Source organism: Natator depressus, chromosome 2 (genome assembly GCF_965152275.1).
Source record: "Natator depressus isolate rNatDep1 chromosome 2, rNatDep2.hap1, whole genome shotgun sequence".
Lineage (NCBI taxonomy): Eukaryota > Metazoa > Chordata > Testudines > Cheloniidae > Natator > Natator depressus.
In genome coordinates, this window is record NC_134235.1 from 58,513,348 (window position 1) to 58,540,152 (window position 26,805).

General features: G+C 40.2%; 1 protein-coding gene across 3 annotated transcripts in view; it reads right to left on the minus strand.

Annotated features, from left to right (window-relative positions):
• Nucleotides 1–1,959: 1,959 nt before the first annotated feature.
• Nucleotides 1,960–26,805, minus strand: part of C2H8orf34 (chromosome 2 C8orf34 homolog) — a 220,104-nt gene continuing 195,258 nt past the window's right edge. The window contains exons 12-15 of one of the 3 annotated variants that reach the window (XM_074944265.1): nucleotides 20,298–20,785; nucleotides 15,114–15,207; nucleotides 11,318–11,368; nucleotides 1,960–3,006 (exon numbers count right to left, since the gene is read on the minus strand). In XM_074944265.1, coding sequence (XP_074800366.1) covers nucleotides 11,364–11,368; nucleotides 15,114–15,207; nucleotides 20,298–20,785 — 587 coding nt within the window. In that variant the 3' untranslated portion in view covers nucleotides 1,960–3,006; nucleotides 11,318–11,363. Of the gene's footprint in view, nucleotides 3,007–11,317; nucleotides 11,369–15,112; nucleotides 15,208–20,297; nucleotides 20,786–26,805 lie in introns of all 3 variants that reach the window. The other 2 variants (XM_074944264.1, XM_074944266.1) reach the window with 2 other exon arrangements.

Consider the following 26,805-nt stretch of genomic DNA (forward strand, 5'->3'; position numbering starts at 1 on the left):
GCCTTCCCACAGCTTGTAACACACACACCTTCTGTGTAGCCTTCCCAGCTGCTGTTTATACATATGGACCTAGGTGCGTGTTGTCTACTAAGCATCTCTTGATTCCTCCAGGCAGCTCTAATGACTCATTAAGCCTTGCTGCCAGCTTATTTGGGGCCAGAATACCAAGCGGCAGTGATTGCTTGAGCGCCTGGTTTTATGGGCAAGGTTTGGAGATCTTGCTTGCCGCATACAGTACAGAGAGCCTTGCCAACACCAAATAGTCAACAATTACGAGATTGGGTTAAAAATCACGAGACACTTTTCTTTTTCTTTTTTTAAAGATAAGGCTCTGTTTATTTGCCTTCTGGTTTTTGAAACTTTAGGGTCAGTCAGATCATGATTTCAGATCATTATTTCACTAGGAGGGTGGTGAAGCTCTGGAATGTGTTACCTAGGGAGGTGATGGAATCTCCAGCCTTAGAGATTTTTAAGGCCCAGCTTGACAAAGCCCTGGCTGGGATGATTTAGTTGGGGTTGGTCCTGCTTTGAGCAGGGGGTTGCACTAGATGACCTCCTGAGGTCTCTTCCAACCCTAATCTTCTATGGTTCTATGATTCAAACTGTTATAGAAACTGCCTTTAAAAAAATGAAAGCTGAAATTTTCACACCACCACATGATTGCAGGACCCTAAGCTTCAAAAAAACACCAAGTATTGTGAGAGCTGGCATTGCTGCAGAGTCCAGCCATCCTGCTACATTCTCTAGGAAGTGTGTCCTTCCCTTGATATACTGGTTGAATTCCCATAGCTTTACTGGGAGTTAAATATTTGTACTGAGAGTGAAATTTACCTCAGTGCCTAAGACCTGGGCAAGTTCTGTGCACCACCAAGATGCATAAGCCTTGCCTTTCCTTTCTGCACCCAGGAGACTTCCTCCCTGGAAGCATAAATTACCCCCATCCCACCCATTTTAACAACCCATCCAAATATGTCATTCAAGTTCTTACAAAAGTAAGCACTTCTAGAACCAACAGACTGCCAAAGAGGCTGGCTGGATTCTAATTTCTCTCATGCAACAATCCACAACGTTACCAGGCAGGTTCTGAATAAGGAGGGTGAAATCCTGTCATCATCCTCCCACCACCTCCTAAAAATAACCAAATCCTTGTTCGGTTTTGACTTGTGTAATGGGAAAACAGGATATGCACAAAGAATAAATATGGAATGGGGTTATCCCAGACCATTCTGTAGGCACATACACACACAAGTGCCGGCTTCCTCCGGGCCCCAGGGGTGCCCAACCCTCCCCACTCCGCCCCCACCCCACCCCTTCGCCCAAGCCCCCACCCTTGCCCCGCCTCTTCCAGCCCAGTTCTGCCCCCTACCCGCAGTGCTCCCTGTCCCTGCTCCTCCCACCCCAGCGCCACCTGCACACCGTAGAACAGCTGATTGCAGCGGGTGGAAGGCACTGGAAGCAAGGGGGAGGAGTTGATTGGCGGAGTTGCTTGTAGACGGGAGGTGCTGGGCAGGAGGGGAGGAGGCGGGGAGCTGGCTGCCAGTGGATGCTAAACACACACTAATTTTTTCCCATGGGTGCTCCAGCCCTGGAGCACCCACAGAGTTGGCGCTTACACTTACACACACACTTACACACACACACACACTTACACACACACACACACACACACCTTCAAGCATATTTCAAATGTGCACTATGTAACCAAGTTTTCTTCATGAACTAGGGATAAGTATAAAGGTCCCAATCCTGCAATGAGCGCCAGCGGGGTAGATTCCATTGGGCCATCAGTCTACCTGTGCATAGCTCAGTGCAAGACTGGGGCCAGAGGTATTATGGTTCATAAAGCAAAATATCTATGAGTCAGGAACATTTTCTAGCATGCTCTTCCATGTGGTCTGGTGTAAACTGTTACCTGCCAGCATTCAGTGTGTTTGAGTGAGGGAAAAAATCCAACCAATAGACCCACATTGTTCGAGTGTTCAGGAGAGGGAATTCATTTTTATTTCTTAAACAATTGGATGGTGGTTACAGTCTGTTTTTGTAACAGTTGCAAGCAGTTTCATTATACTGTTATGTCTAACATACAAAAACAATTGAACGTAACTGAAGACAAAAGAAAACAAGCTGCAAATATGCTTATCAACAGCTAAATGAGATCCGTAAATGTAGTCATCCTCACATCCCTTAATTTGATATCTGTGCACAGACATGTCTTAAAATTCCAAACAAGCAGCTTACACCAATTAACTTGTTTAAAACAGATAATTTGTTTCAGTAATTTATATGGGTAAATAAAATTCATTGTCTACATGAAATTCCCTTAGTGCTTTATTTTTAGCATGCATGTTTCATTCCTCAGGTGTGTATTCTATTTTAACAGAGTCTGTTTATTTTTTTTAAGAACAAAGTAGATAAACTCAGTACAAAGCTACGTGACACAGGCAACACCTGATTCTGCTACACCTCCCTTCTTTACCCCTTCTCTTTCTCCCCCACCTACCCATCTTTGCAGGTGACTATGGTGAGCAAGTAGCTCTCTGAGAGACTTGAACAGTACATGCATATTGGTAGATGAGGGTGAATGCTTTAATGTTTATTAATCTAAAAATGAGAAAAGATTACAAAAATATAAGGAGTAGAAAACCTTAGACAAGTTAAAATACATAAATCTTTAAGCAAAGTTTGTTTTGATCAGGCAAAGTTTAATATATCAAATGTCACTCCAAAATAACAGGGGTATAAACTAAACAAAATACATTATACCAACTATGTATTCAAAAGTGACAGTAAACCTTCTTTACTTAAGGACACTGTGCCATAGTTGGTAATCTGATTCGGTGCATTACAGCATCCACACAGAGTAATTCCATTTAAGTATTGTTGATATTATAAAAATAACTATTTAAAATTATTATATGTAAACTAAAACAGATCTTCAGGTGTAGGTTTGATAATTATGATTTTGTTTTAATTAAATTCTTCAACATTCCCACTGATTTCACAAACCTGTGAAGATAAACACAAAACAAGAAAGTAGTGCTGAAAGCATTATATATAAAAATAGAATGAGAAATCTCAATCCTTTACTGTGTTTGCTACATTGTGCAGGATTCCCCTATTTCCACACACAATACTCTGACCTAAAATGGAATGATGTGCCACTCCATGGAGACCAAATAATGTCTCTGATGAATTCAGCGTCTCTTCTAATCACTAAAATATCCATCAGCAAATGACAATTTCCATGATTTTATTCATTATTTGAAAGCATTTAACAATGTTTTAATGTTATTGATGAATCGTGAGAAATGTGCAGTGTAGGAAGACTGAGATGAGTTGGTTAATTGTGATTAATCAGATAAATCATACCGCACTGTTTCTGTTCCTGACTGAATGAGCAAACATCAAGCAGTTCCAGAGTGAATACCTACCAGTTCAAATTTAAAATTCAGTTTCCACAAATACTCACACGTCCGTGCAACTTTGATATTTGTTTTCTGCAAACATTGCTGGTAACGAAAGAATCACAGAGATGCTCACAGAAAGCAAAGATATGAGTATTCCTGCAAGTGGATCTGCTTGTGAAGATCCAGTGGCAGGATCCATCCCATAAAAGGGACATGAAGACATCCAAACCAAATTCACTTGCAGACTTGAGTGAATATCCCTGAAGGGTTTTTTTTTTTTTACCAGCCTTCTCCCAACTCTACTAAGCACAACAAGAACTAGCAAATTACACTGATTTCATATTTATCCAATCCTTCTGAGCACGCACAAATACACTGCTCATCTGTTGGACCCAAGGAAGTGCCACATGAACAAACTACTTTAGTTGGAGATAACCAACCTGATATACTTGGAACAAGATGTTTATGTTTCTTTTTCCCAAGGAGTAGATCTGGATTTTACATATGACTCTATCCAGCTTTGTACATGAGTATTCAACAGAATGCATCTAACAGAAATAATACCTATGAAATACTAGCTAAGTTCTCACCGCACATTAACCTTATATTTATTTCATTAATTTCTTTCATCCTTGCCTTAAGTTTAACTCAGCGGTTCTCACACTTCATTGCACTGTGACTCCCTTCTGACAACAAAAATTACTACAGGACCCACCCTCCTGCATCTGCCATGTGGGCTGAAGCCAAAGCCCAAGGCCTGCTGTCCCAGGGCTGGTGTTAAATTTGCTGGGGACTGGGGCTAAAGCCACAACCCAAACCCTGCTTCACGGGCTCTGAAGCTGAAGCCCTCGAGCTTTGGCTTCGGCCCCTGGCGGCAGGGCTCAGGCTTCGGCTTCAGCCCTGGGCCCGAGCGAGGCTAACACTGGCCCTGCCAACCCCATTAAAAGAACTTTGGGGTCGCAACCCACAGTTTGAGAACCGCTGGAAACTGTTTTTCTTAGAAGCACCCATCAGACTCAACCTTAAAAAAATGTAGCCAGATTCCATGACACTACTAAACTCTTTGCTAGGTTTGTTTCCAGAAATATCTAGTACATTGGTGGCACTGATTATTATTATGATTACCAAGAATCTTTGGCCTGGTCTTGACAAACATAAAAGGTGAGGTTTTTAATCATGCTAATGCAATCAAAACTGCTTAACTAGATTCAAAAGCCCCTTTAACACTCACTAAGATGCAAGCTAACATGGTTGGAATGTGCATTAGCTATGTTGTAGCCGAGGCTCCCCACAAACAACTGCACAAACACCTGTTTTGCCTGCTAAGACAGGACTTTTGTGTTTGAACTGAAATGTTTTCATGTCTTGCAATGGCAGGGTGAAGGATGAGGGAAATGAAGTAGTGACCAAAAGCTCCACTGAGTTTTTTCCAGTCACTTATTTCTACGATTTTACTGCATCATATCTATCTATTTATCCACCTACCTACCTACCTGATATACCATGCCCAGCTCTGGTCACCCTTCCTCAAAGAAGATAGGACACTTACAGAAGGGGTCCAGAGACAGATGATGGAAGTTATTAGAGGTATGGAAACACTTCTACATGAGGAGAGATTAAAAGATTGGGATTGTACAGTTTTAGGAGATGACAATGAAGGTGTCATGATAGATATATGTAAAATAATTAATGGCATAAAGAACGTAAGCTGGGCACTCCTATATACTCTCATAATACAAGAACAAGACAACATTCAATTTTTTTTGTAACACAATGCATACTTAACCTCTGAAACTTGCTGCCACAAAATATCACTGAGGTCAAGATTTAAGAAGGATTTGAAACATGATTACACATTTATATGAATGTTACTGGACAAAAAGACATAAGGGATAAAATACTTCATGCTTCAGGGCATAAACCTACCGACCACTAGTAGACAAGGGTTATGGAATAACCTGTCCACAAGGCCAATTTCTTCTTAATTGTCCATTCTGTGTATTCTTACACCTTCCTCTGAAGCATCAGGCACTAGCCACTCTCAGAGATGGGATACTGTATAAGATGGATCAGCATGGCAATTCCTATAGTACTATGCTTGAAAAACTGTCAAATGCCCAACAGAGAGTGATCCATTCCTTGGCTGCCATCAGGTCACTCAGGCAGGAAACAGCTTTGAAAAGGTACTTGACTAAAGCTACTGAAAAGTTAATTTGTGCAGTCAGTCTGATTTTCTAATATAAGGGAGGGTGACATTCATTTAATGCTTGTATGGATAGCACTTAGTGGGCCTAATTCTCCATTGACTAGTGGCAGGACACCAGAATAAAAATTATGAGTAACTGAAGTCAGTGAAGTTAGCATAAGATCAGAATCAGGTGCTCTACTTGGAATGCAATATGCAAAACATTAACTGATTCTCACGATTTTACTGTGCGATAGGCAAATGAAATTACTCCCATTTTACAGACTAGGAAATGAGGCACAAAGCGATTAAAGGTGGTATTTAGACACCACAGTAACGAACACATTAGTATTGCATATTGAGAGATTATGGGCTTGTCTACATGTCTCTGCACTGTGAATTGCAGCACACACTTAAGTGTCGCACGGTAACTTCCCCATGTAGATCCTGCTAGCCCAGACTAAAAGGTGCCTAGTTTGCGTTAACATAGCCCTATTTGAAACAGAACTACGTTAACATGTAGTTAACATGAACTACATACTTTTTAATTTGTGCTAAAGAGTAGTCAGGGCGCACTTTGATGCAAACTACAATTCACCCTCCCGCTAAATAGACAAGCCCAAAGCAATTTACTCATGGGCCATAAAGAGAGCTGATTTCATAGATCAGGGATCACAACTCAACAGAGCTAACTCGAGAATTTTCCCACTAACAGATTCCTCAGCCACAATTATTTTATATAAATGTAATCCCTCCCAGCTCACAGAGACACTTTTGTCTCCCTAAACGTAAGCCTTTCCCACTTTGTGCGGCAGGGAGTTACTGCAGTTTTGAGTCAGAATAACTGCCAGTCCTGTAAAATGTATTACACAGATGTTGGAGGGGATTTAAAGTTTTAAGAGTGTAGCATACTAAGGGCTGCAGAAAGAAATCAGCTCTTTTTTCATGAACTCTTCACCTCCTGGTCACTTCTGTACTTTGGGATCACAAAGTATTTTAAATTTTTCCTGGTTTCTGTGGAAATCTGACCCTTCTGCTGAAACAATCAGCCAGCTGTGAAACCAAGATATAGTCCAGACCTGCCAATATGCAGTGCAGATGGGTATGCATACATGGTTTGATGCTCACCCTGCCATCCACCTTATGGAGTCTTTTATACCGGAGAAAAGTGGGTGTAGGATGTTACCATTCTGACTTGTTAGCATTTCATATCTACTTTGCACTCGCTCTGTACAGGTGTCAATAGATACACAAAGTGCAGGGCAAAAGAGAATGAGGTTCATGGTCTCTTGAACTGAGCCCTTGGAGATCATAACTGAAGGAAAGCTAAGAATATGTGACGAAAACTGTATTAGGCTACAAAATATCATCTCTGCCTCTTGTGACGGTGCTCTGCTACTACAGTGATGGTTGTCATATAAGAACCAAGAAAGCTGGACAGATAGGACTCAACCTTAACTCTGCACTGATCCCTTTGCACTGCTCCTGTAATGCAAAGGAGCTAGAAAGCTGCCAGCTCTTCCCAGCTGGGAATACCCTCTGCAGCCTCCAGCCCTCACATAAAGGATTTACTGAAGAGACAAGGTGGGTGAGGTAATGTCTTTTTTTGGACCAACTTCTGCTGGGGACAGAGACAAGCTTGTCTCTCTCATCAACAGAAATTGGTCCAATAAAAGATAACACCTCACCCTTACGCCTCTGATATCCTGAGACTAACATGGCTACAACACACTGCACACAGGGTTTACTGAAGGCATTCCTGGGGTGGCAATATGGCCAGTGCATCACCGTAATCTTCACAGTGCCTTCAGTAAACCCTGTATGCAGTGTTGTTATCGCCATGTTAGTCTCAGGATACTCTCTGTTGTTGTAGCCATGTTAGTCTCTGAGGTCACAGGGCCACACCATCTGGGCATTAGTTAGAGTAGCCAAGTTCGCTAAGGCCTTAATTCAGCAAAGCACTTAATGTGCTTAAAGTAGGTACTTAAAGTTAAGAGTTAAGTACATCTCTGCTCAAAAATCATTTCACCATATGACTAACCTTAAGTGTGTGCTTTGGTGAATCTAGGCCTATACATGGCATCCCCTTGATTTAGTCAAAATGTGAAGGAGAGTTGGTTGCATTTTTGTGGAAAGTTTAATCTTTTAGTCACATTGGCTACCTTTTTTAACTGACTATTGGTCACTAAGTCTAAATAAGTCAGTAAAAACATTATTTTAATTCTGCTAAATTCTTTAGTTAAAAAAATTATACCTACTTTAATTTCCTCAAAAGCTTTGCTTTTAGATGAATTAGCATTTTAGACAAATCATTTAACAATAAACATGTTGTTGAAACAACTTACATTTAAGTAACTCAAACGTGATAGTTCTTTACATACAACTCAGAGTTGTTTTATCATTTTTGGGACATTTTTATTATAATTTATATAGCTCACTTTATTTTATATTTGTGCTTTTCTTCTGACACAAACCTTTTTAGTACTGCATTTTTCAAACAACCGAGATAAATAATAATTCATTGTTATCTTTTCAACTTAGCTGCACATGTTCTTTCTTCTGGTTAATAAATGAAGTAAAATGTTGTAGACTACAGGAAATGATGACTGGCCAACAAATCTTTCCTAAAAGCCTAGAATCCCATTTGCAATGTTTATTTGAACATAAAGGGAAACCTTTTAAGTCTAAACTAGAAATCAAACATTTATATCTATGTTACGGTATTTCTTGGCAGTTAATATAATGGATATTCACATAGTTTCAATGAGGATGAATTCATTTTGCACTTTGAAATCTACAAAATTATGTAACTCTGACAGGAACCTGGAGTAATGAGGGATCTTTTTATGTGTAGGATTTTATGGATATCTTCACTATCATCTTTTTAACTGATAAGTTTCATTTATTGCTTTCCCAGTTCTGTTTAATATAACTTCTAAAAATGTTTGTATTCATTCATTCGGGGCACATTTGGTTCCCCCCAAAAAAGAACTTTTAATATCCCATTTCATATTTCAAAGATATGGAAGTTTTCTGGCACTGATAACAATAGGATGAGCTCTGCAACCACAGAACCACCAGCCCCAGTCCTGCAAGCACATAAGCATATGCTTTAGTGTTTTCAGTACAATAATTCGTCAGGAAACAGTTCGGCACTTTTCAGCTCAAAAAATTATGCTCCTCCAACACGTGACGCTATGCAATGTCTACCTAACTGGTGTTGGTTTTACAATTCACTTGACTGTGTCCATTAGAACTCTGATAAGAAGAAGCTTTAGAAAAAAATTGAGCCAGCAAAAATCTTTGACTCTTATGAGATCACTCTGTCATGGTCTCATTCCACATCTGACTGTCAAGCAATGACTGGGGAAGCAGCTGGCATCTCTCAAAATGGCACATCTAGAGTGGTATTTATTAGTATGGATACCAACTAAGGGCTTGGTTATACCTCCCCCAAGTTGCTCCGCTGAGCCTCCTCCTGCCCAACATGTCTAGAACAGGCTGTGCTGGCCTTTATACACTCATTCCCCATAGGGAGACAGTATGGGGGAGAGGTGTGTGCATTGACATTTCTCCTCTGGCCCACCCATGCTCTCCCTGCTTCCTATATCTTGTACACTGCCATAGAGGAGCCTTCATGGAGCTAATTTCTGTGCCACACAGGGGTTAAGCAACTGCTTTGCTCACATGCCTTACATCCAGACTGTTTCCTACAGAGGCAGAGACGGGTTTTGCCATAAACTCATACCTACTGGAAGAGAATGTGATGCTAATGTGTGTTGCTCTATTCTCCCCCAGCAGTGAGTGTGACAGTAGAACAAAGATACTGACTAAAGGAAGCGTTTGTGTTCATGTAATAAATATTGCAATCAATAATTTTCACTGAGAACCTAGTTTTGCAACTCTTACTCATGCTGAGTAGTACCTACCTTTGAAAAGAGGAAGCTTTAAAAAAACACAACAAAAAACCAACAAAACCAGACCAAACAAAACACACCCTGAGCCAGTGTAAATTTTTAACTTCTTTAGAGCACTGTCATACGCTTGTTCTACCAATGACTGACAAGCAGCTGGCATGTCTCACTCTGGCACACCTAGAGTTATTTATTCGAATGGATACTAATTGAGGGCTCGACCATATATAGCACAACCCAATTCTCAGAGATAAGGGCCCAATCCTTTCCAGTATCCGACTAAGCGTGTGGTTCCATTCTGCCAATAGTCTCAATCAGTAGGCTTCTTATGGGGCAAGGTACTATTCAGCATGAATAAGAGTGGCAGAACTGAGCCCTCAGTAAGAAAGGTAACGATGTGCCTTTTTAATGTATTTTTCCTTTTGCTCTTTTTGGGTCTGATCCTGCCACCCTTCCTCATGTTGAATACTTGCATTTATTTTGCAACTAATTTGGTGCCATTCAGGCATGGGTAAAGCTGGCAGAATTGGGCCCTTTGCTTTGTTTCGTCAATGGTGATGACTGTCTCCCAAATTTTGTAGCCACTTTTTCTCCAAAATCAAGATAGAAAAAGAATAGTCTAGCCATATAAAGATGTGAAAATTATCTATATCAGATCCTTTTTATAAAAGTATTTAACCTGTGAATAAGTACACCAAAATGAGATTCTCTCGAACAAAATCTGAACTTCTTGTATTTGTAAACTTAGGCTGGGACTTGCTGGGTCTTCTACTCAGGGCAGAACCAAGAGAGAATTGGTGAGAGAAGGCTTCATCCTATGTCCACTGAAGTCAACTGTAAAGCTTCTATTGACTTCATTGGTGCAGAATCAAGATCAATATGAGTAAAAATATGGGGAAAAATTCCATCTCTTCTGTCCCTCAATTCAGGCTGAGGTCTATAGCAGGGCTTAGACTGCAAATTCTTTTAGCCAGGTGCCATCTTTCCATTGTGCACAGGGAACTTCAGCCATCCCTGCCTTTACCACAACACAAATAATAATGAACCAACCTTGCAGTATTTACTTTAATGTGTGTGTGCTATATGAACCAAGCAGTGCAGGGTCTGTTTTCAGGGGCAAGCACTGAATGAACTTCTGCAGGTTCACTAGGAGGTTCAGTTTGTTCCATTAAGGGATTTTTAGCTACTGTGTGATGCTATATCCTGGTCCTGCTACCCTCTGAAGGGGAAAGTTGCTTCTTGCCAGCCCCAGAGACCCTAAGGCATTGGAAGCTTTTTTCTTATCACCTCTCCTCCTGAGAAGGGAGTGGCCACCATGCACTCTCTGAAGTTTCAGGGGAAAGGAAAACAAGACACCAGGCATCTGAAGACAGGAATGGTAAGGGGTGGAGGGGCTCTATGGTGACATCTGAAGAGAAAAATGCATCAGCCCATGGCTGCTGATTTTTTGGTGTACCTAGGGTGCCATTTGAAATGAAAAGAGAATCTCAAGTCTTTGATGTGGTGCAAGTTCAAGGTTCTGTGCAAACGTAGCACACAGACCTAGTGCAATCACCAGGAGTTCAGAGTATACAGAAAATCAAGGGAGAATAAACCCAGTAGCTGTAAGAGCTTTAATTGCTATAGAGGTCATGACACTTTCTTCTTAACCCACACTAGGGTAAAGGTTAGGTAAAGATTAGGGTAAAGATTAGGGTTCTTCTTTTGGGGGAGGAGGGCAGGTCAATTTTGTTGTTTAGTTATATTTTTAATATGGAGAGTTGAGTTAGACTCATAAAGTCTGACACTATAATGGCAACTACCACACTCACATGATATATCTATTAACTGTGGCCACAACCCATGAAGAGATGATATTTACCCTGAAAGAAAAAAAAAACATTGTTTTAGGTACCAAGCAACAATGTTGGTGACTATTTTTCTTTCCTCCACTGCTATAACATTTCTCTTTTTCTCCAGTATCTTTTCTTTTAATAAATAAAGAGTTCCACAAGTCTCTATCCTGGCATTTAATGTCAAAGAAAACTCATTTGCACTTTGCCCTAACTTATTTGAACTGTTAATAAAAGGATTTATTTCCAATTGTTTTGGGTTCTTCCTGTACTATTTTACAAACTAAGGGTAACATTTTCAAAAGCACCTAAGTGACTTAGGCACTTAACTCAAACTTCCAAAAGTCCCCTTGGAACCTAAGACCCATTGACTTTCAATAATGCTTCAGCTTGTAACCACCTAAGTAATTTTTGAAAATGGGACTTAAGGGGAGATTTTCAAAGGCCCGAATGTCAGTTAGGCACCTATTTCCCACTAAAAATTGATGGAAATTAGGCACTAAATTGCTAATTGTGCCTGTGAAAGTCTTCTTGTAGACTCATAAGCAATGTAGGTGACTCTGTAAATGTTACCCAGTGTAACGCTCATTAGAATATAAAATAAAAGAACACAAGGTGACTGAGATCATTTGTCTCCTAACTTTTCGCATTGTTAGAGGAATTTTCCCACTACCCAAGACTAGTTTTACACCTGGCTTTACAGCTATTATCTCAAAGACGCCAAAGAATGTGGAAAATATTATCCTTATATAATTTATTAAAAGCTGAGTCAAAGAACAGGTGTTACTATTGTAAAGATTAATTCAGCAGCTTTTCTGTTCAGACCCATAAATTATGAGCTTTCAGGCCCCTCAACACTAAATCACATATACAGTGTCCACACAGACGTAAGTGTCATTTATTAACTTAACTCTAGGATGAAAAATGAAATTGAATCTGTCCATACTTTGCCAGCTGCACTACCTGCAGTGAGCATTGAAAACTGGTATCAGTAGGTATGCCAGGCCTCTCATTGGCTCTTCACTTTACAGCCATTTCAGCAGCTGGGTGCTGGCAGGTCCTATTTTCTAGCAGTTAAAGTTCTGAACCGTGAGCTTGGCTACAACACTAACATTCAACCTCCAGATGGCTGCTATTACCACATAATTATTTTTTTTAAAAACTGATTTTTAACCAACCTGCCATTCTCAGATGTCACATACAGTGCAACATTGCTTAGATCAAACATTTTTTGTTCTCCCTTCTCTACCTAGTTAGTACAAAGAATGACCTAACTTAAACAGTGCAATAGGTAATTATGCAAGATAATATGTAGGCATAAAATCAAGATGAGAGCATGTTACAGCCTAAAGCCCTTTCATAAAGGAAACTATTATTTACAATTATATATTTTTTCTTCTCCGCTCTCTGTGTCACAAGTTCTAGCTAAAACTAATTGTGTTGATAAGTGCCAAAGAGGTGTCAAAGATTTTGCAATAGATATACAGTGGGCTGAATTTAATTACCAACTGATCCGGCATTACTTGTGAACCCAAAGTGAAATTAACTCTTGCACAGAGTGCAAGCACAGGGTCCTCTTAGAACCCGCCGGGTGTACCTACACAGCACTGATAAGGTGCTTCCCAGAACAGGTAAACAGACATGTGCTAGCTCTGCTCAAGCTAGCGTGCTAAAAGTAGCAGGTTGCAGTGGCACAGGAGGGGGCTCAGGCTAGCTGCCTGAGTACATATCCAGGGAATTGGGTAGGATTGTACTCAGGACACTAGCCCAAACCTCCACACATGCTGCTGTGGCCACACTGCTACTTTTAGAATGCTAGCTTGAGCACAGTTCATGCATTTCTATCTACTTGCTCTGGGAAGCATCCTCCTAGCTGATGTGTAGACATACCCTTAGTTGTGAGTATCTGGGCCTTTACACTGGCATGCTTTTCAGACACAGAACACCTACTAAATAAGTGAGAATTTCACGTTCACAAAAGGTTGACAAATTGAGCCTATAGGTTATGCACTAACATAGAGGTAAAACAGCCAAAAGTGTAACAATGAGAGGGAAGGGGTACCGTAGCGGGGTGGTTACCTGCTCCTGTCCTGTGGGGCTTAAAAGCCAGCTCTGGGAGAGAGCCAGGGCTGACGGCAAGAAAGGCTAGGGTGATTGGGGAAATGGCTACAGCGGGGCCATGCCCCAGTCAGGCTGCAGCTGGGCCTATAAAGGGGCTGCTAGGCTGAAGCTTAGCCAGAGAGTCTCTCTCTGTGTTCAGAGAGGGAAGGGCCTGGCTGCAGGGAGCTGAGGAAATACCTAGATTGGAGCAGGGCTGAGGGGGAAAGGTCTTGGGAGCAGGGGAGCTCTGGCCTGGAAACCCCCAGGCTGTGAGGCCTAGATTAGGGCCTATTAGGTACTGGGATTGCAAGGGGGCAGCCCACGGGTAGACAGAGGCAGCAGGTCCAAACCCCCTCGCCTGTGATGAGTGGCTGATACATTGCAGTCTGCCCCGGGGAGTGGGACTAAGTGATGACTGGCAGTAGCCAAGACTGAGATGAGGTGGGGGTAATGAGTGGGGGTTCCCTGGGGAGGGGAGACCCTCAGGGATTGTTGGGGTTTACTGCCAGGGGGCAGCACCCCAGTGGGAGGAGGCACCGGGTTCTGGGAGGGACTGGGGCTGGTGGTAAGGTGGATCACCAGATGGCAGAGGGTGCTCCAGAGGTTGATGAGCTAATTCCCAAGGACAACCAGCAGAAGGCGCCACTGGGTGAGTCCCAACCAAGTCACAGGTACATATTTTTTTACTTTGGGAATCTCAATGTGTAAATTGTAACATGAAAGTCAAACCACAGGCTAACTGTGAACTTGCAGAGTCAGTGTGAACAGATGTAATTCTTCAATTTTTCAAGTGACATCATTTTGAAAAATGTATTCTGTTTATCAGACACTATCTTCATTAATTATACATCACTCTCCAGTGACTATTCCTGTAGGAACCTGGCATTTCTTACTGTAATGCTGTTTGTTCAGACAGTTCTAGTTCCATGTACAAAGTGCTCTAAGCACCTGATTAAACAGCCTGGTTTTTTTTATAACCATAAAGCCAAAAATAGATTAGGAAATAGCATACATTTTCAGCCTGACAGATCACAAGCTGCTGTGCTTAAAATAAATTCAATTTGCAGAACATTTAACATTTCCAACAAGATTATTTATAGGTATTGTATAACCAGATATGATCTGGTTAAAGTTTCAATGGATGGAGATTCATAGTGTGTATATTTGTCTTTACTTGTTCTCTCATTTAGGTCATAATCCTGTTGACCGTTACTCACATGATTGGATCAACAGCCTTCAAAGAGACTATGCTCCTATAAGAACATAAGAACGGCCATACTGGGTCAGATGAAAGGTCCATCTAGCCCAGTATCCTGTCTTCCGACAGTGGCCAATGCCAGGTGCTTCAGAGGAAATGAACAGAACAGGTAATCATCAAGTGATCCATCCCCTGTTGCCCATTCCCATCTTCTGGCAAAATATACTACTATAAGGGCTACTCAAGAACTTGCAGGATCTTGACTGTAGGATTTCTTTACACAAACATTCCTACATGTGCAATCCTCCAACCCTCACTCAGGTGAGTAATCATTTTGTGAATAGCCCCACTGGAGTAAAGATTACTTCTGTGAATAATGGGTGCAGGATTTGGCCCTATGAAAGTGAGAGGGGGAGGAGACAGTATTTTTTACATATATTCTCTCAGGCACCATCAGCTCCCAACAAACATACTCACATTTATCTTGATCTGCTTCCACACCTTCACTCTCTGTGTCGCTTGGCAATATCCATGGTTGGTTGGCAAGCTGAAATTGATGTAAGAATTCATCCTGTCATAAACAGGATATATTTTAGATAAATTACACAGAAGGATTGGCTTTGAATACTGATAGCAGCAAGTACTTCAATCTCAGTTAATTGGCCAGATGAACGCCTCAATAAAATCCAGCACTCCCTCAACAAAATAACCCACAATTTAAATGCGTTTCAGATAAGGCAAGGAAAGGCTTTCTGAAGATTTTGGGCTCATTTTATTTCTCCTGTTAATCTGAGAAAAGATTATTTTTTGGATTAATATTGTTATGGATTCCTGGACATGTATATTGGAAATAGTCATACAAAACCTAATGGAAACATGTTCTGAACACCAATACTCCATATATTCCAGTACTACCAGGAGTAGGTCCTGAGATATCATGCAATAAGAGGCGAACAGGTTTTGTTCCAATGGGGCTTGATCCTGCTCCCATGGAAGTCAAAGGCAAAACTCCCATTGACTTCTACAGTGCAAGATCAAAACTCAAAAGCCTTATCCAAAGCCTACTGAAGCCAATTACTTCAATGGGAGCAGGAGCAGGACCATGAAGAATTTTTAAACATATTTTTACCTCCAACACATCACAAAGCTATCAGGATAATGGAAGTGGGGCTTTGAACAAATGATTGGCATCAATATGTAAATACTATTAAGAGACGGCTGGGAATGTGTTTATTTAACTTTTTACAGTCAGATCTTAATATAAAATAATACAATGGCAACTTTCTTTACAATATTCTTGGGTTTCAAAGAGAGAGGCGGGGAAGGACAGTTTAGCAAACAAATGTATATAGATGGTCTTAACATTTCAGGGCATAGTGGTCAGTCTGACTGAAAATAAAGGTTATAAAGATCATGAACCAGATTCTCAGAATCTTGCTCTAAATACTCAGAGTTTGTTACATTACATATGAATAGGGAATGCTTTAAAAAAATCATATAATCCATCTTAAACCATAATCAAAGCTTGTTTTATACAGCTACAATAAACTAAAGACAAGACTGACTGGACAAGATCTAACCTTTCTGGAGTAAATTATTTACTCAACCAGTCATCTATTAACAAAAATTAAAGTTCAACAGTGAAAGTTGCTATGCACAGAGCTGAGGTCCAAAAACTTTAGCATTATGAGTATTTGTTTTCTTAGTGTCAGAATAGTTGCAGTGACTGTAGTGCAGAGCTGTGCAAAGTTTTCTGGTTTATGGAGCAGAATTCCTGCATCATAGGAGCATTGTTTATGCTGCTATCACACTGATTAGTCCATTTTTTTAGTCCTGATCCTCTGGTCACTCCACAATCTTCCTAAAGCATAAGGACAGAACAGGGAGAGTTGTTCAAAGCAACACTGCAGAACAGAATCAGAGTACCTCACAAAGAGATCCCCATGGCATAAAATACATGAATATGGAACGCTGTCCTACACTTCTTCACTGGCCTGAGATACGATGTAAGGTATATATGGAATTCCTATGATTTTGGAGTAGAATTGTCCATTCATTGTCCATTATTAACTGATTCCTTTAATAAAAAAACAGGACACTGCACATGGCCGGTACTGAAGAAAAGTGGAAGAGAGTGCACTGAACATTGAGGCATGCATAGAGCTTCCATGGATGAATTTGGTTCTTAAATTTTTTCCACGTATTATTGCCACGTATGAAGTGCCACTCAAGTATAATAAAGCTGCTTAGAGGGATTCTACTCTGTGTGCCTGCTTCTTCTGCCAGGACAAAGTAACAGGAGCTCCAGAAGGAAACCAATGGTGTGTGTTTGGGAAAGGGGGCGAAAGGGCAGGAGATGCCATGAGGGCCCTGCTTCCCCTTTCCCCAGCACACTGCTTTGGAAACCTCTTCCTCTTTTCCCCGCCTACAACTACTGAAGGAAAGCAGCAAAAGCCTGGGAGACCCTTTTGATGGGAAGGGGAGAAGGAAGACTATATGCTGTCCAAGTAGAGATACAGCTATAGCCAACATTCTCTTAAGTAATTCCATTACTAGTCCCAGTGCTATCACTAGTGGAGGAGTGGGATTGCACACACACAGTACTCCAGAATCTGTCCGTAAGTGATCAGACAACAGCAAACAGTAAAGAACAAGGGTAACTAAAAAAGTGAATAAATGTGATTTTTGAACCAGCTGTTATAATCTACCAAGAAAAATTATAAAGAAATTAGTTTGTTCAACTCACTCCAAAAATGTGACATAGGGAACAATCCTTCATTATCAGGGAGATGAGTAGGTGATCTCACTGCTTTATTCCAATTTTTAACATCTATGAGTTTATAAATAAAACTCTTTGCCATAGAGCCAAATTCTGCATTGTGCCTCTCTGAGGTTCAGCGGAGAATCGGCAGCCCAAATGGGATGGGGAGACTTTTAGCTACTTTTGTGCCCTTTCAGTCCTGGTCTGCTTCAGGGAATGGAGTGGTCCCCAAGTTAACTTAGACAATCCTCAAGGCCTGTCTAAGATACAGCAGCCTCTCAGGGCTGTACTATGGGCTGCAGCTCAGAATCTCCACAAATCTGTATACTGTGGTTCGGAGACCCTCCATCCCCACCATACCAGCGCCTGTGTTGGGGAGAATCCACCCCTGTCCAGAACCAGCATATTAGATCCCCTTTATGCCATTCCAGCCCTCTTACCCAGGTAAATGGATCTGAGAAGGGATAAGGATCTGGCTCTCAGTTTACACCAGTGTAAATCCACAGTAAGTCCACTGATGTCAAGGGACTTGCTCTGGATTTACATTAAGCTAGCTGAGAGCAGAATTTGTCCGTTAAGGGTTAATGCCTCACTCAATGGTAAACTCAAACGACTTAAACTTTTCTCTTGTTAACAGACACATTACAAAAAAAATGTACATATTCCGAAAACAACTTTGAGTTATTCAGACATGCAAAGTGATTGTAAAATTCCATTTGTTCAAGAAATGAAACTGAAAATAAGAAAGTCAATGGGGCTCTTTTCCTTCAACACCAGTTCGTGAGAACTATAAATGAACTGTGTCAGACACTAATGGATTCTGTCCTGAACAGAGAAACAGAATTCAGTGTTTCTTTGTCAAACTACATAAAATACTTAAGGAAACACTAAATGCCTAAAAAGGTATGTACAAAAGGGTTTAAAACCTTGATTTATTAATTTTAGAGAGATAATAAAAGCTATTTCTCCAGGTAACATTTCTGTGTTATAATTCAATTTGCCCTTGAACAGAGCTGGTAATATAACACACCTGCTGGTGCTGTATAGTGCTATCTATTCCAAGAGACAGGCATTCATATGCTGAACTACTCTGATCATAAGGCAACTTATAATTCTTTTTGAGGGGGATCAAAATGCTAAAGTCTTGGGCATTTTTAAAAAACTTAACAGCTGACATGTTAAATCTTTGCCAAATTATTCAAGAATTGTTCTGGTTAGAATATGGGCTCTGTCACAAGCCAAAGAATAATTTCTCTGGATTTTATTTATTACTAGTAGTTTCTTTTCAGATTTCAGTCCTTCCTTATATAACTTTGATGCACATTAAAAGCTGTACAGGAAATGTACTTAGAGCACTAACAGATATTTTAAAAATAGCATTTACTGAATTAGTTCATCATCCTTTATCAATTATTTATGTAGACTTACTCCTGATTTGCACCCAGGTAAGTGAGAAGAACAGATTGCCTATTTTCTTTTTTCTCAAGCTTTCAGGCTAGCATCCTGTACAGTAAATGCAGTATAGCCACGGTGCACTCTCATCTAATGGAAGTTCTTCTTTCATGGCATGTGCCTAGAGGGAACAAACATAACTTTTCCCTCTTATCCTCTTCTTTTACATAGCGCCTATACTGAAATGGGAGTGGAAACAACCACTATCGGTTATAAAGGCTGCAAAACAGTTTCCAATGTGAAATTCCATTTTCATATGTCATAACTTAACCTAACCTCTCATGCAAATTTAAAAGGAAGAGCTAGGCCATATTTGGCATGGAATTTTTGTTAGGGGTTCCTGACCCTTCCCAGCAAATCCACAACAATGTGGCTGCCCCTAGGATATAGAGTGGCCTCTTAACTGGCCAAGAGGATTCAGCAAACTTCTCATTGTAGACAGCTGCCTGGGAGAGCACTGGGCTATGTTGCATTTTTAGTTGGGAGGAATGTCAGTTTTCCAGCCAGATCTAATGGGAGTGCCTGGCTCCCTACCTTCTACAGCTGTGGAGTCACTTTTGCCTCAGTTTACCCATCTGCATAGCATAGTTGAGGCCTGATAGGGCTTATTGGATCATAAAAGTATCAGGCACTAACCTCTATTTTTTCTTCTTTCCAGAACTCTCTAAACAGCAGCAATTTTTTATTCAATTTTTGCTCTAAAAATAATTCACCTGATTTGACATCTTTTATGCCCTATGTCATTTCCAAACCTATTTTAAGGCGTAATATACTCTCAGAAATAGCTCATCTAAAGGAAATGCTAATATAACTCTGGAAATATAGCATTACAGACTCTGTACTAACCATCTTATTTAAAAAGTGTTCTAAATTCGGTAATTAAATTTCCAAAGTAACTTGTCTTTCTTTTCACCGCAGACTAATAACGTAAAATCCACTACTATGTAAGAAACGAGTTTTTTTTCAATGCTATGGATCAGTCCAGGTTGCAAAGCAGTATTAAACTTATTAGCTACTGGCTCTATTATGTTAGCTTTTTTTTCTCATTTCAAAGTAATTCTGTGATATTATCAAGCAAATCTATCAATTCAAAACTTAAGTAATCACTATTATCTGTCAAATATTTGAGTGGCTTTTCTGTTGGACAAAAGTAAGATTAATCAGCTCTGTGAAAAAATAATTAACCCTTACATTTCTAAACAAATCTTGATTAAAATTCCGTACATAAGCAGTCACATAAAAATCGTATTGCTCTCAGTGGGCATCGATTCTGCTGTAGTTTACCAACTTTTACCAATAAAAATCAAATCAAGTTTCAAAGTAAATAAATATATTTCTCCAAGCCTAACTATGAGGAACTAAAATACAAATAAAAGACCCTCACGTCCTAATTTTATAGTTTTTATGGTCTTAAAATTAGTAAAAAATAAATATATTAAAAATCTTACTTCTGACAAACTGATTCTTTGAGGAACAGTTCCTATAACATCTCTGCTCATTTGTACAGCTAGTCCTGAAGGAGTGCCGAGGGTCCTCCCAATTTGACTCTTAGACGTTAAAGACCTGCTTCTTTGCATACTAAGGATTCCTTCCTTATTTCCCTGGTTGCTAGAGGTAAGAGGTCGTGGCAACAAACTTGGGGTTGCAGGTCTGCTTCCTGGAGTCAACGGCGTTGGAGGCCTGTTGTTCTGCATATTGGGAGTCTGAGGCCTACTGTTTGAGATACTGGAGACCTGCACTCTGCTGGTAGTAGGGACCGGTGGTGATTTGTTTCCTTCCAGATGCAGATGAATATTTTTCCCCGTTTGACTTGGCACTTGAGGCCTTGAATTTTGGCCTAGTGTGGCTTGAAGATTTTCTGGATGATGTGATGTAAGTAAATTACTATGTGGACTAGTACTTGCTTCTTCCCAGAGTGCTAGGTCCTTTTCAATGTCTGCACACAGAAAAAAGACAACAGTAACATTAAAGTAAAAAAAGGATACACTGGGGACTTGTCCACATGGAGATTTCGTGCGCGTCAAGCCAGGGTCTGAACGTACAGTGCTCTAGCCTGTTGCACACTAAACTGTCATGTGGACCCTGTGATGGCGCATTAAAAGTTCCATAGGGCTCTTTGATGTTCTGCTGTTTGAAACAGTAGTTCAAAGAGCATTTTTAGTATAAAGAAAGGGAGTACTAGTGGCACCTTAGAGACTAACCAATTTATTTGAGCATAAGCTTAGCTGTAGCTCATGAAAGCTTATGCTCAAATAAATTGGTTAGTCTCTAAGGTGCCACTAGTACTCCTTTTCTTTTTGCGAATACAGACTAACACGGCTGCTACTCTGAAACCATTTTTAGTATAGGGTCTATATGGATAGTTAGGCACAGCAGGCTAAAGTGCTGCAGATATATACCCTGGCTTGCTGCACACTGTCTGTCCATGTAGAGAAGCCTAACTTATATACAGTAATCTCTCTTCTTCATGATTTTAAAATTGATTGAAAGTTTGAATGAATGGTGAACGCAGCTTGAGGTTATGGAGAGAGAACCTACGCATCACCTCTCAGCCATCCCTGCAAATGGAAGACAGACAGAACTAACAATCCAAAATATATATGTTTTTGCAAGCCATTTCTCCTTCAAAGTTCATACCTCGGAAATGACATCACTTTGTAATTATCTTTTCTTGATATGAAAAGCATTAAAACCAATAATAACCTCCATTATTTTCCCCAAGTTATATTCCTTTAACTTTGGTGAGGTTACTCTTTAGTAACAAATAAAGACGTGCAAAACTCTGGCTCTGAGCAAACCTCAGCTCTTGTGAGGGTAGAATCTAAACCTGATTCACAATCTGAATTTTACTCTTGGATCCTATTCTTATAACTGACCAAACACGCTTGAACTCTGGTGTGTTTGGAATTTTGACACATTCTGGATCTGAATTTTGTGGCTCCAATCTATTTTAGCATCTAATTCCACAGACACACAGTTTGAAAATGCACAGGTTTCACTAACTTCAGCAGAAGCCATGCATTAGAATTTGGTCCATAAAGGGTCCGTTTCAGCTTTACACAAGCCAAACACTCAGTCAGTTCAGTGGGAGTTTCCCTTTCTAAGGTATAAAAAATAAAGCCCCTATCTAGGCCAGGACAATTCAGTGTTAGTGAAGAATCTTTGCTTCTGAATTCATTCAAAAGATATTTATGTTTCTAATTTACAGGTAAATGATATCATTACAGTGTGTCCAAAAAAGTTAAAGTAATGGTAGTTTGGTACTTTACTACGCTAGCAAAATGAAAGCCCTCACAAGTAAAAATGTCAAGGAATTTGACAAGACATTCGTTGAATCATCTAGTTTATGTTTCACCACTGTTGTCAATTTCACACCTTCACTGGCAGATGACTCTATTTAACTTGGTTTTGATACACACAATCGGTTTCCTTTAGAACCAACAGCAGTGCCATTTTGCTTTAAACAGTATAAGCAACATTCTCAGCAGGTGGGAACTGGCATAGCCCCATGGACTACAAGCTCTGTGTGTATAATGAAGCCTCCAACCCTCAGAAAATTTTGCATTTGTGTCTTGACAGCAAAGACTTCAGGATACCAGGAATCCTACAGCAATCCCAAATCTGATTTTCCAATACTATAATTTAGAATCTATTCTCATCCACTTCCACCTGTGTTTACCAAATATGCACAGTGTTTATACTATACATTTAAAAATTATGAGTACACACAAGTAGAATTGGTCTGCATTAAAAGGTGCTCATATTTTATTAAATATTTTACTCATTTACTTTTTTTAACATAAAAAACCATAAATTGTGTCTGCTAGTCTAAAATAAGATATTCAACATGTTTGAAGACTGGTACTAAAGAAGATGGACTGAAATTGTCAGTGAAATCTCAAAGGATATAATATCCAGACTCTTTAATGATCAAATGTTTTCCTACTAGCAAATTTACAAGGGTCATTATTGTTTATATATTTAGTAGACAGTTAAGGATATTTCTTATTTTGCTTTAAACTTAAAATAATTTAAATGAAACGTCGCCCTCATTAAAATCAAGCAGTTGTTTTCATTTTACCTTTTGAAATAATTACTGTATGTTTTAAGAAAAAATCAATACATGTCACTTTGAAATTTATAAGATATCTGGTTCAAATCTCAGAGGTCAACAAACAATAATGTAAGTTTCATAATTTAAACCAAATGTGGTATGTCTTTTTTTAAATTAAAATTAACCTGTATCGTTGCAAAATGACTAAGCTCTCTAACTTCCTCACCTTGATTAAGGGGAGATCATGCTGGAAAACTGATCTGGAATAGCCATGCTTTACTAAGAGTTCTATAAACATCATATTCTTTGTCCACGTTTCCATGATTTTAAATTAGTGATTGATTCTACAGAAAAAGCTATTTTAATCACTTTCTCCATATATAATTAAAGAGATTTCCACAACAAAACTTTTCAGTTTTATTTAATACATACCACATCTGTGGATTTTGCTTCAACATCAACTTTTCCAACTAAATGAATAAACCTAGTTTTGAATTTCCAACACTACATTATTATTTGATACACATCAAATACTGTAGTTGGGACATGACTTGGGATTTTGTCAGAAAACCTCCTGTTAATGTTATTTAAATGAAAATAACATGTGGGTAACAGAGTGATCCAAGGGCTTCCTACTTACATATCAGAAATACCAGAACAACAGTTTGATTCACAACACATTCATAAGGTTTTTAATGCATTAAAAAGTTCTTTTTGTGATAAAACACATTCAAGACCACAGAACTATTCCTTCAAACCAAACAGAAAAGTTGCCTGAATTAGCTACCAACAAAAAAGCCTCTCACCCTGTGTATAATATAAAGCTGCCACTGCACAGCTGTAACTTATGTGACGGGCATTTAGATGAAAGCATTACTGTGCAGTCTGCAGGGAAGGATGGGGGCACTGTATAGGTAAAAATTTGAACTTGCTAAAAATGTTGCATTCACATCTGCTGAACCAAACCCAAATACTGCAAGTTTGGATTTTTTAAATAAAGCGAACTGGCCAGGCAAGTCTACATATTCCAAAACCCCATTCCTGATACACAGACAAATGGAGAAAACCAGTCACAGGGAAACAGATGATCAACAAGACCCATTCTCAAATAAAATAAAATAAAATAAAATAAAATACCTAGATCTCATATAGAACTGTTCAGCTGTAGATTTCAAAAGCACTTTACAAAGGAGCTTAATATCATTATTTCCATTATACAGATGGGGAAACTGAGGCACAGGAAGGGGCAGTGACATGCCCAACCCTTGGGCGTGGTAAACAGAAGGAGGGCTGGATGTGAGGGAGCAACCACTGAAGAGGATTTTGTGACCCTGTACCTTATCCCTGGAGTACAGGTAGTAGAAGAAGGTTGGCCATGGTGAACTGACCAGGAAGATTCTGTATTCTAGTATATCCAGCAACAGGGAAATAGACTATCAAAGGATTCTACAACTGAATGCCAGCTCCCAACAACCCAAACAACTGGGTAAGGACAGATAAGACATTTCAGAATATCTCATTACCCTTTCTGCTAGTGCCAGCGAATTGCAGTGGAGTATGAGGGAGTTACATGTATTTTTATTTATAAATACATACCCCAGTTCACCTGTTTGATATTATCCTGACAGACTGCAAGGAGTTAAATCAAAGGAGGCTGTTGGGGAGGGGGCGGGGAACAGGATATAAAACAAGGGCAAAAGATAAGATCTGGCCCAGACAATACTAAGGGTCCTTGAGGAAACAATGGGGAAATGATTAGACCTTCCCGGACCTAAGTCTAGGATCAAAGAGGGTATTAAAATCTTGACAATGCTGGCCTATGGAAGAAGGGGGATTGAGTGGGCTGTCAGCAGCTGCTGAGGGAGAAGATGCTGACAGAGACACTGAGAATGAGACAAACTGAAGCAAGCAGATTGCCTCTCCCAACTGAGAGGTGGGAGTAACTGGGTTGAATGGAACTTACCAAAGCTTGCAAGGTAAGATTAAAGTTTAGGTAAGGAAAAATAGGTACATAGGTCTTTTCTGTTTTTGTTTGTTTGTTTTAACTCTTTGCTCCGCATGTTTTGTACCTTTTGGGTGAATACATAATGTTTTGTTTTGAGGAAACTGTTTTTGAGCTACTTTAAGCAGCTGCTGTTACAGGCTCTAGGAGGAAACGTGCTTACAGGAGCTAGACACAGGTGGGCCTGTCATATTAACAGGGTCAGGAATCAGAGAGGCTGCCATCTGGAGTCCAGTCCCAAAGTAGCTGAATTGCATGGTCGACCCTTGAGAAAGATGCAGGAAGCCAGGCCTGTCACCAAAGAGATGCACTTGAGAGAGACAAAAAGAGAGGTCTAACATGCAGCTCAGCCTGAAGCCATGTCAATGGTACATTATCAAATCTCCGGAAGCAGCAGGATCAAGGGGAAGAGTTCTAGATTCCACGGTTCCACAAAGGCATGGGTGAGTGGTCATCAGACCACGCGCACTGACAAATTTGGGCAGAGCTAACTTTGATTGCTACACCAAGTCAGCTCCCAATAAGTGTGGGAAGGAGCAGGCTTGCTTTCAACCCCAAAAGTTTACAGAAAGGTAAGATGCCCCAAGAATTTGCAGAAAGGGCCTTCTGGGCACTCTGGCAATCATGACGGCAAGGAAACCTCCTGGGATAAGTTATCATGGGGGAAAGCAGGCATACCAACCGTCCCAAATGTTGCTAAATGGGCTCCCTGGCTGCACCTAGAAGTTCAATTAAAGGAATGCTAAGCTTTTAGGCTTCTCAAAAAAATGAGACAGGGTAAGTGCAGGTATAGTGGGAGGGAGGGTAGTTAATTAAGCTAAGGACCTCTATAAGTGTCAGATATTTGAATTAAACAAATGCAAATTCCAACCCTTTGTAGGGATTTTCACATTTGCTTACTCAAGTCCAGGGCTACAAAGAGTAAACGCTTTGTGTGATATCACCTGGGCCAGTAGAGAGACAAGGTTAGTTTAAAACTATAAAGTCATAATACTCTATTCTGCTCCAGCCCCAGCTACAACGGCTCCCAGAGCATTGGGAAAGTGCAGCAACTCTGCTCTGCTGGCCACTGAGGTTAGCGGGCTAGTCCTTGCCAGGGCCTTCCCCAGTGCCTTCACAGAAGCCAGTCTTGAAAGTAGGAATAGCTATATAGAATCCTTGTTACCACTGAGTACAAGGACTCTGTCCCGGTACAGGGGACTTGGGAAAAGAGTAGTGGAGAAGCTCATAGCTCCCTCTCTTTACCTTGCACACTTGTTTAGTACAATCTGGCCCTGATTAAGTTTCTCAAGATTCGGCACAAGAAGACAAGACCCTCAAAGTCAAACTTAATTCAGGGAAGTCCTATGACCTGTGCTATTTGGGAGATCACACTAGATGATCACAGTGGTCCCTTCCAGCTTTACAATCTATGAAATATGAAAATCAAGTCTTAGCAGACCTGCAAAGCAATATTTTGCTCACAATAGGATAAAATTCAACACAATAGTTTTCCTGATCTGTTAATACTGGGAAATGTCCAAATAAAAACTCTTAGTCCTTAGCACGCTCAGCCACTAATTAACTAACCCTTCCCTCACAACTGCCCTCTGCGGCTGGTATTGTACAATTTACAGAGGGGGGAATGGAGGCAGGTATGTAATTGAATTGCCCAGGGCTACACAGTAGATCAGTTAAACAGCTGGGATTAGAATTCAGGAACTCCTCACCCCTAAGATCAGGATGTCTGTATTTATTTCTTCACATCTAAACTGCAGAAGCAGCCAAGTATTTGGATCCTATAGTTCTGTGGTTTCTAAGAAAAAAGTGATCTGAAATTAGGTTTATATCATAACTTACCTTTTTGTGCCTGTGTCACATCTTCATGCCTCCAATGTCACATTTGTTAACAGACAGGCTT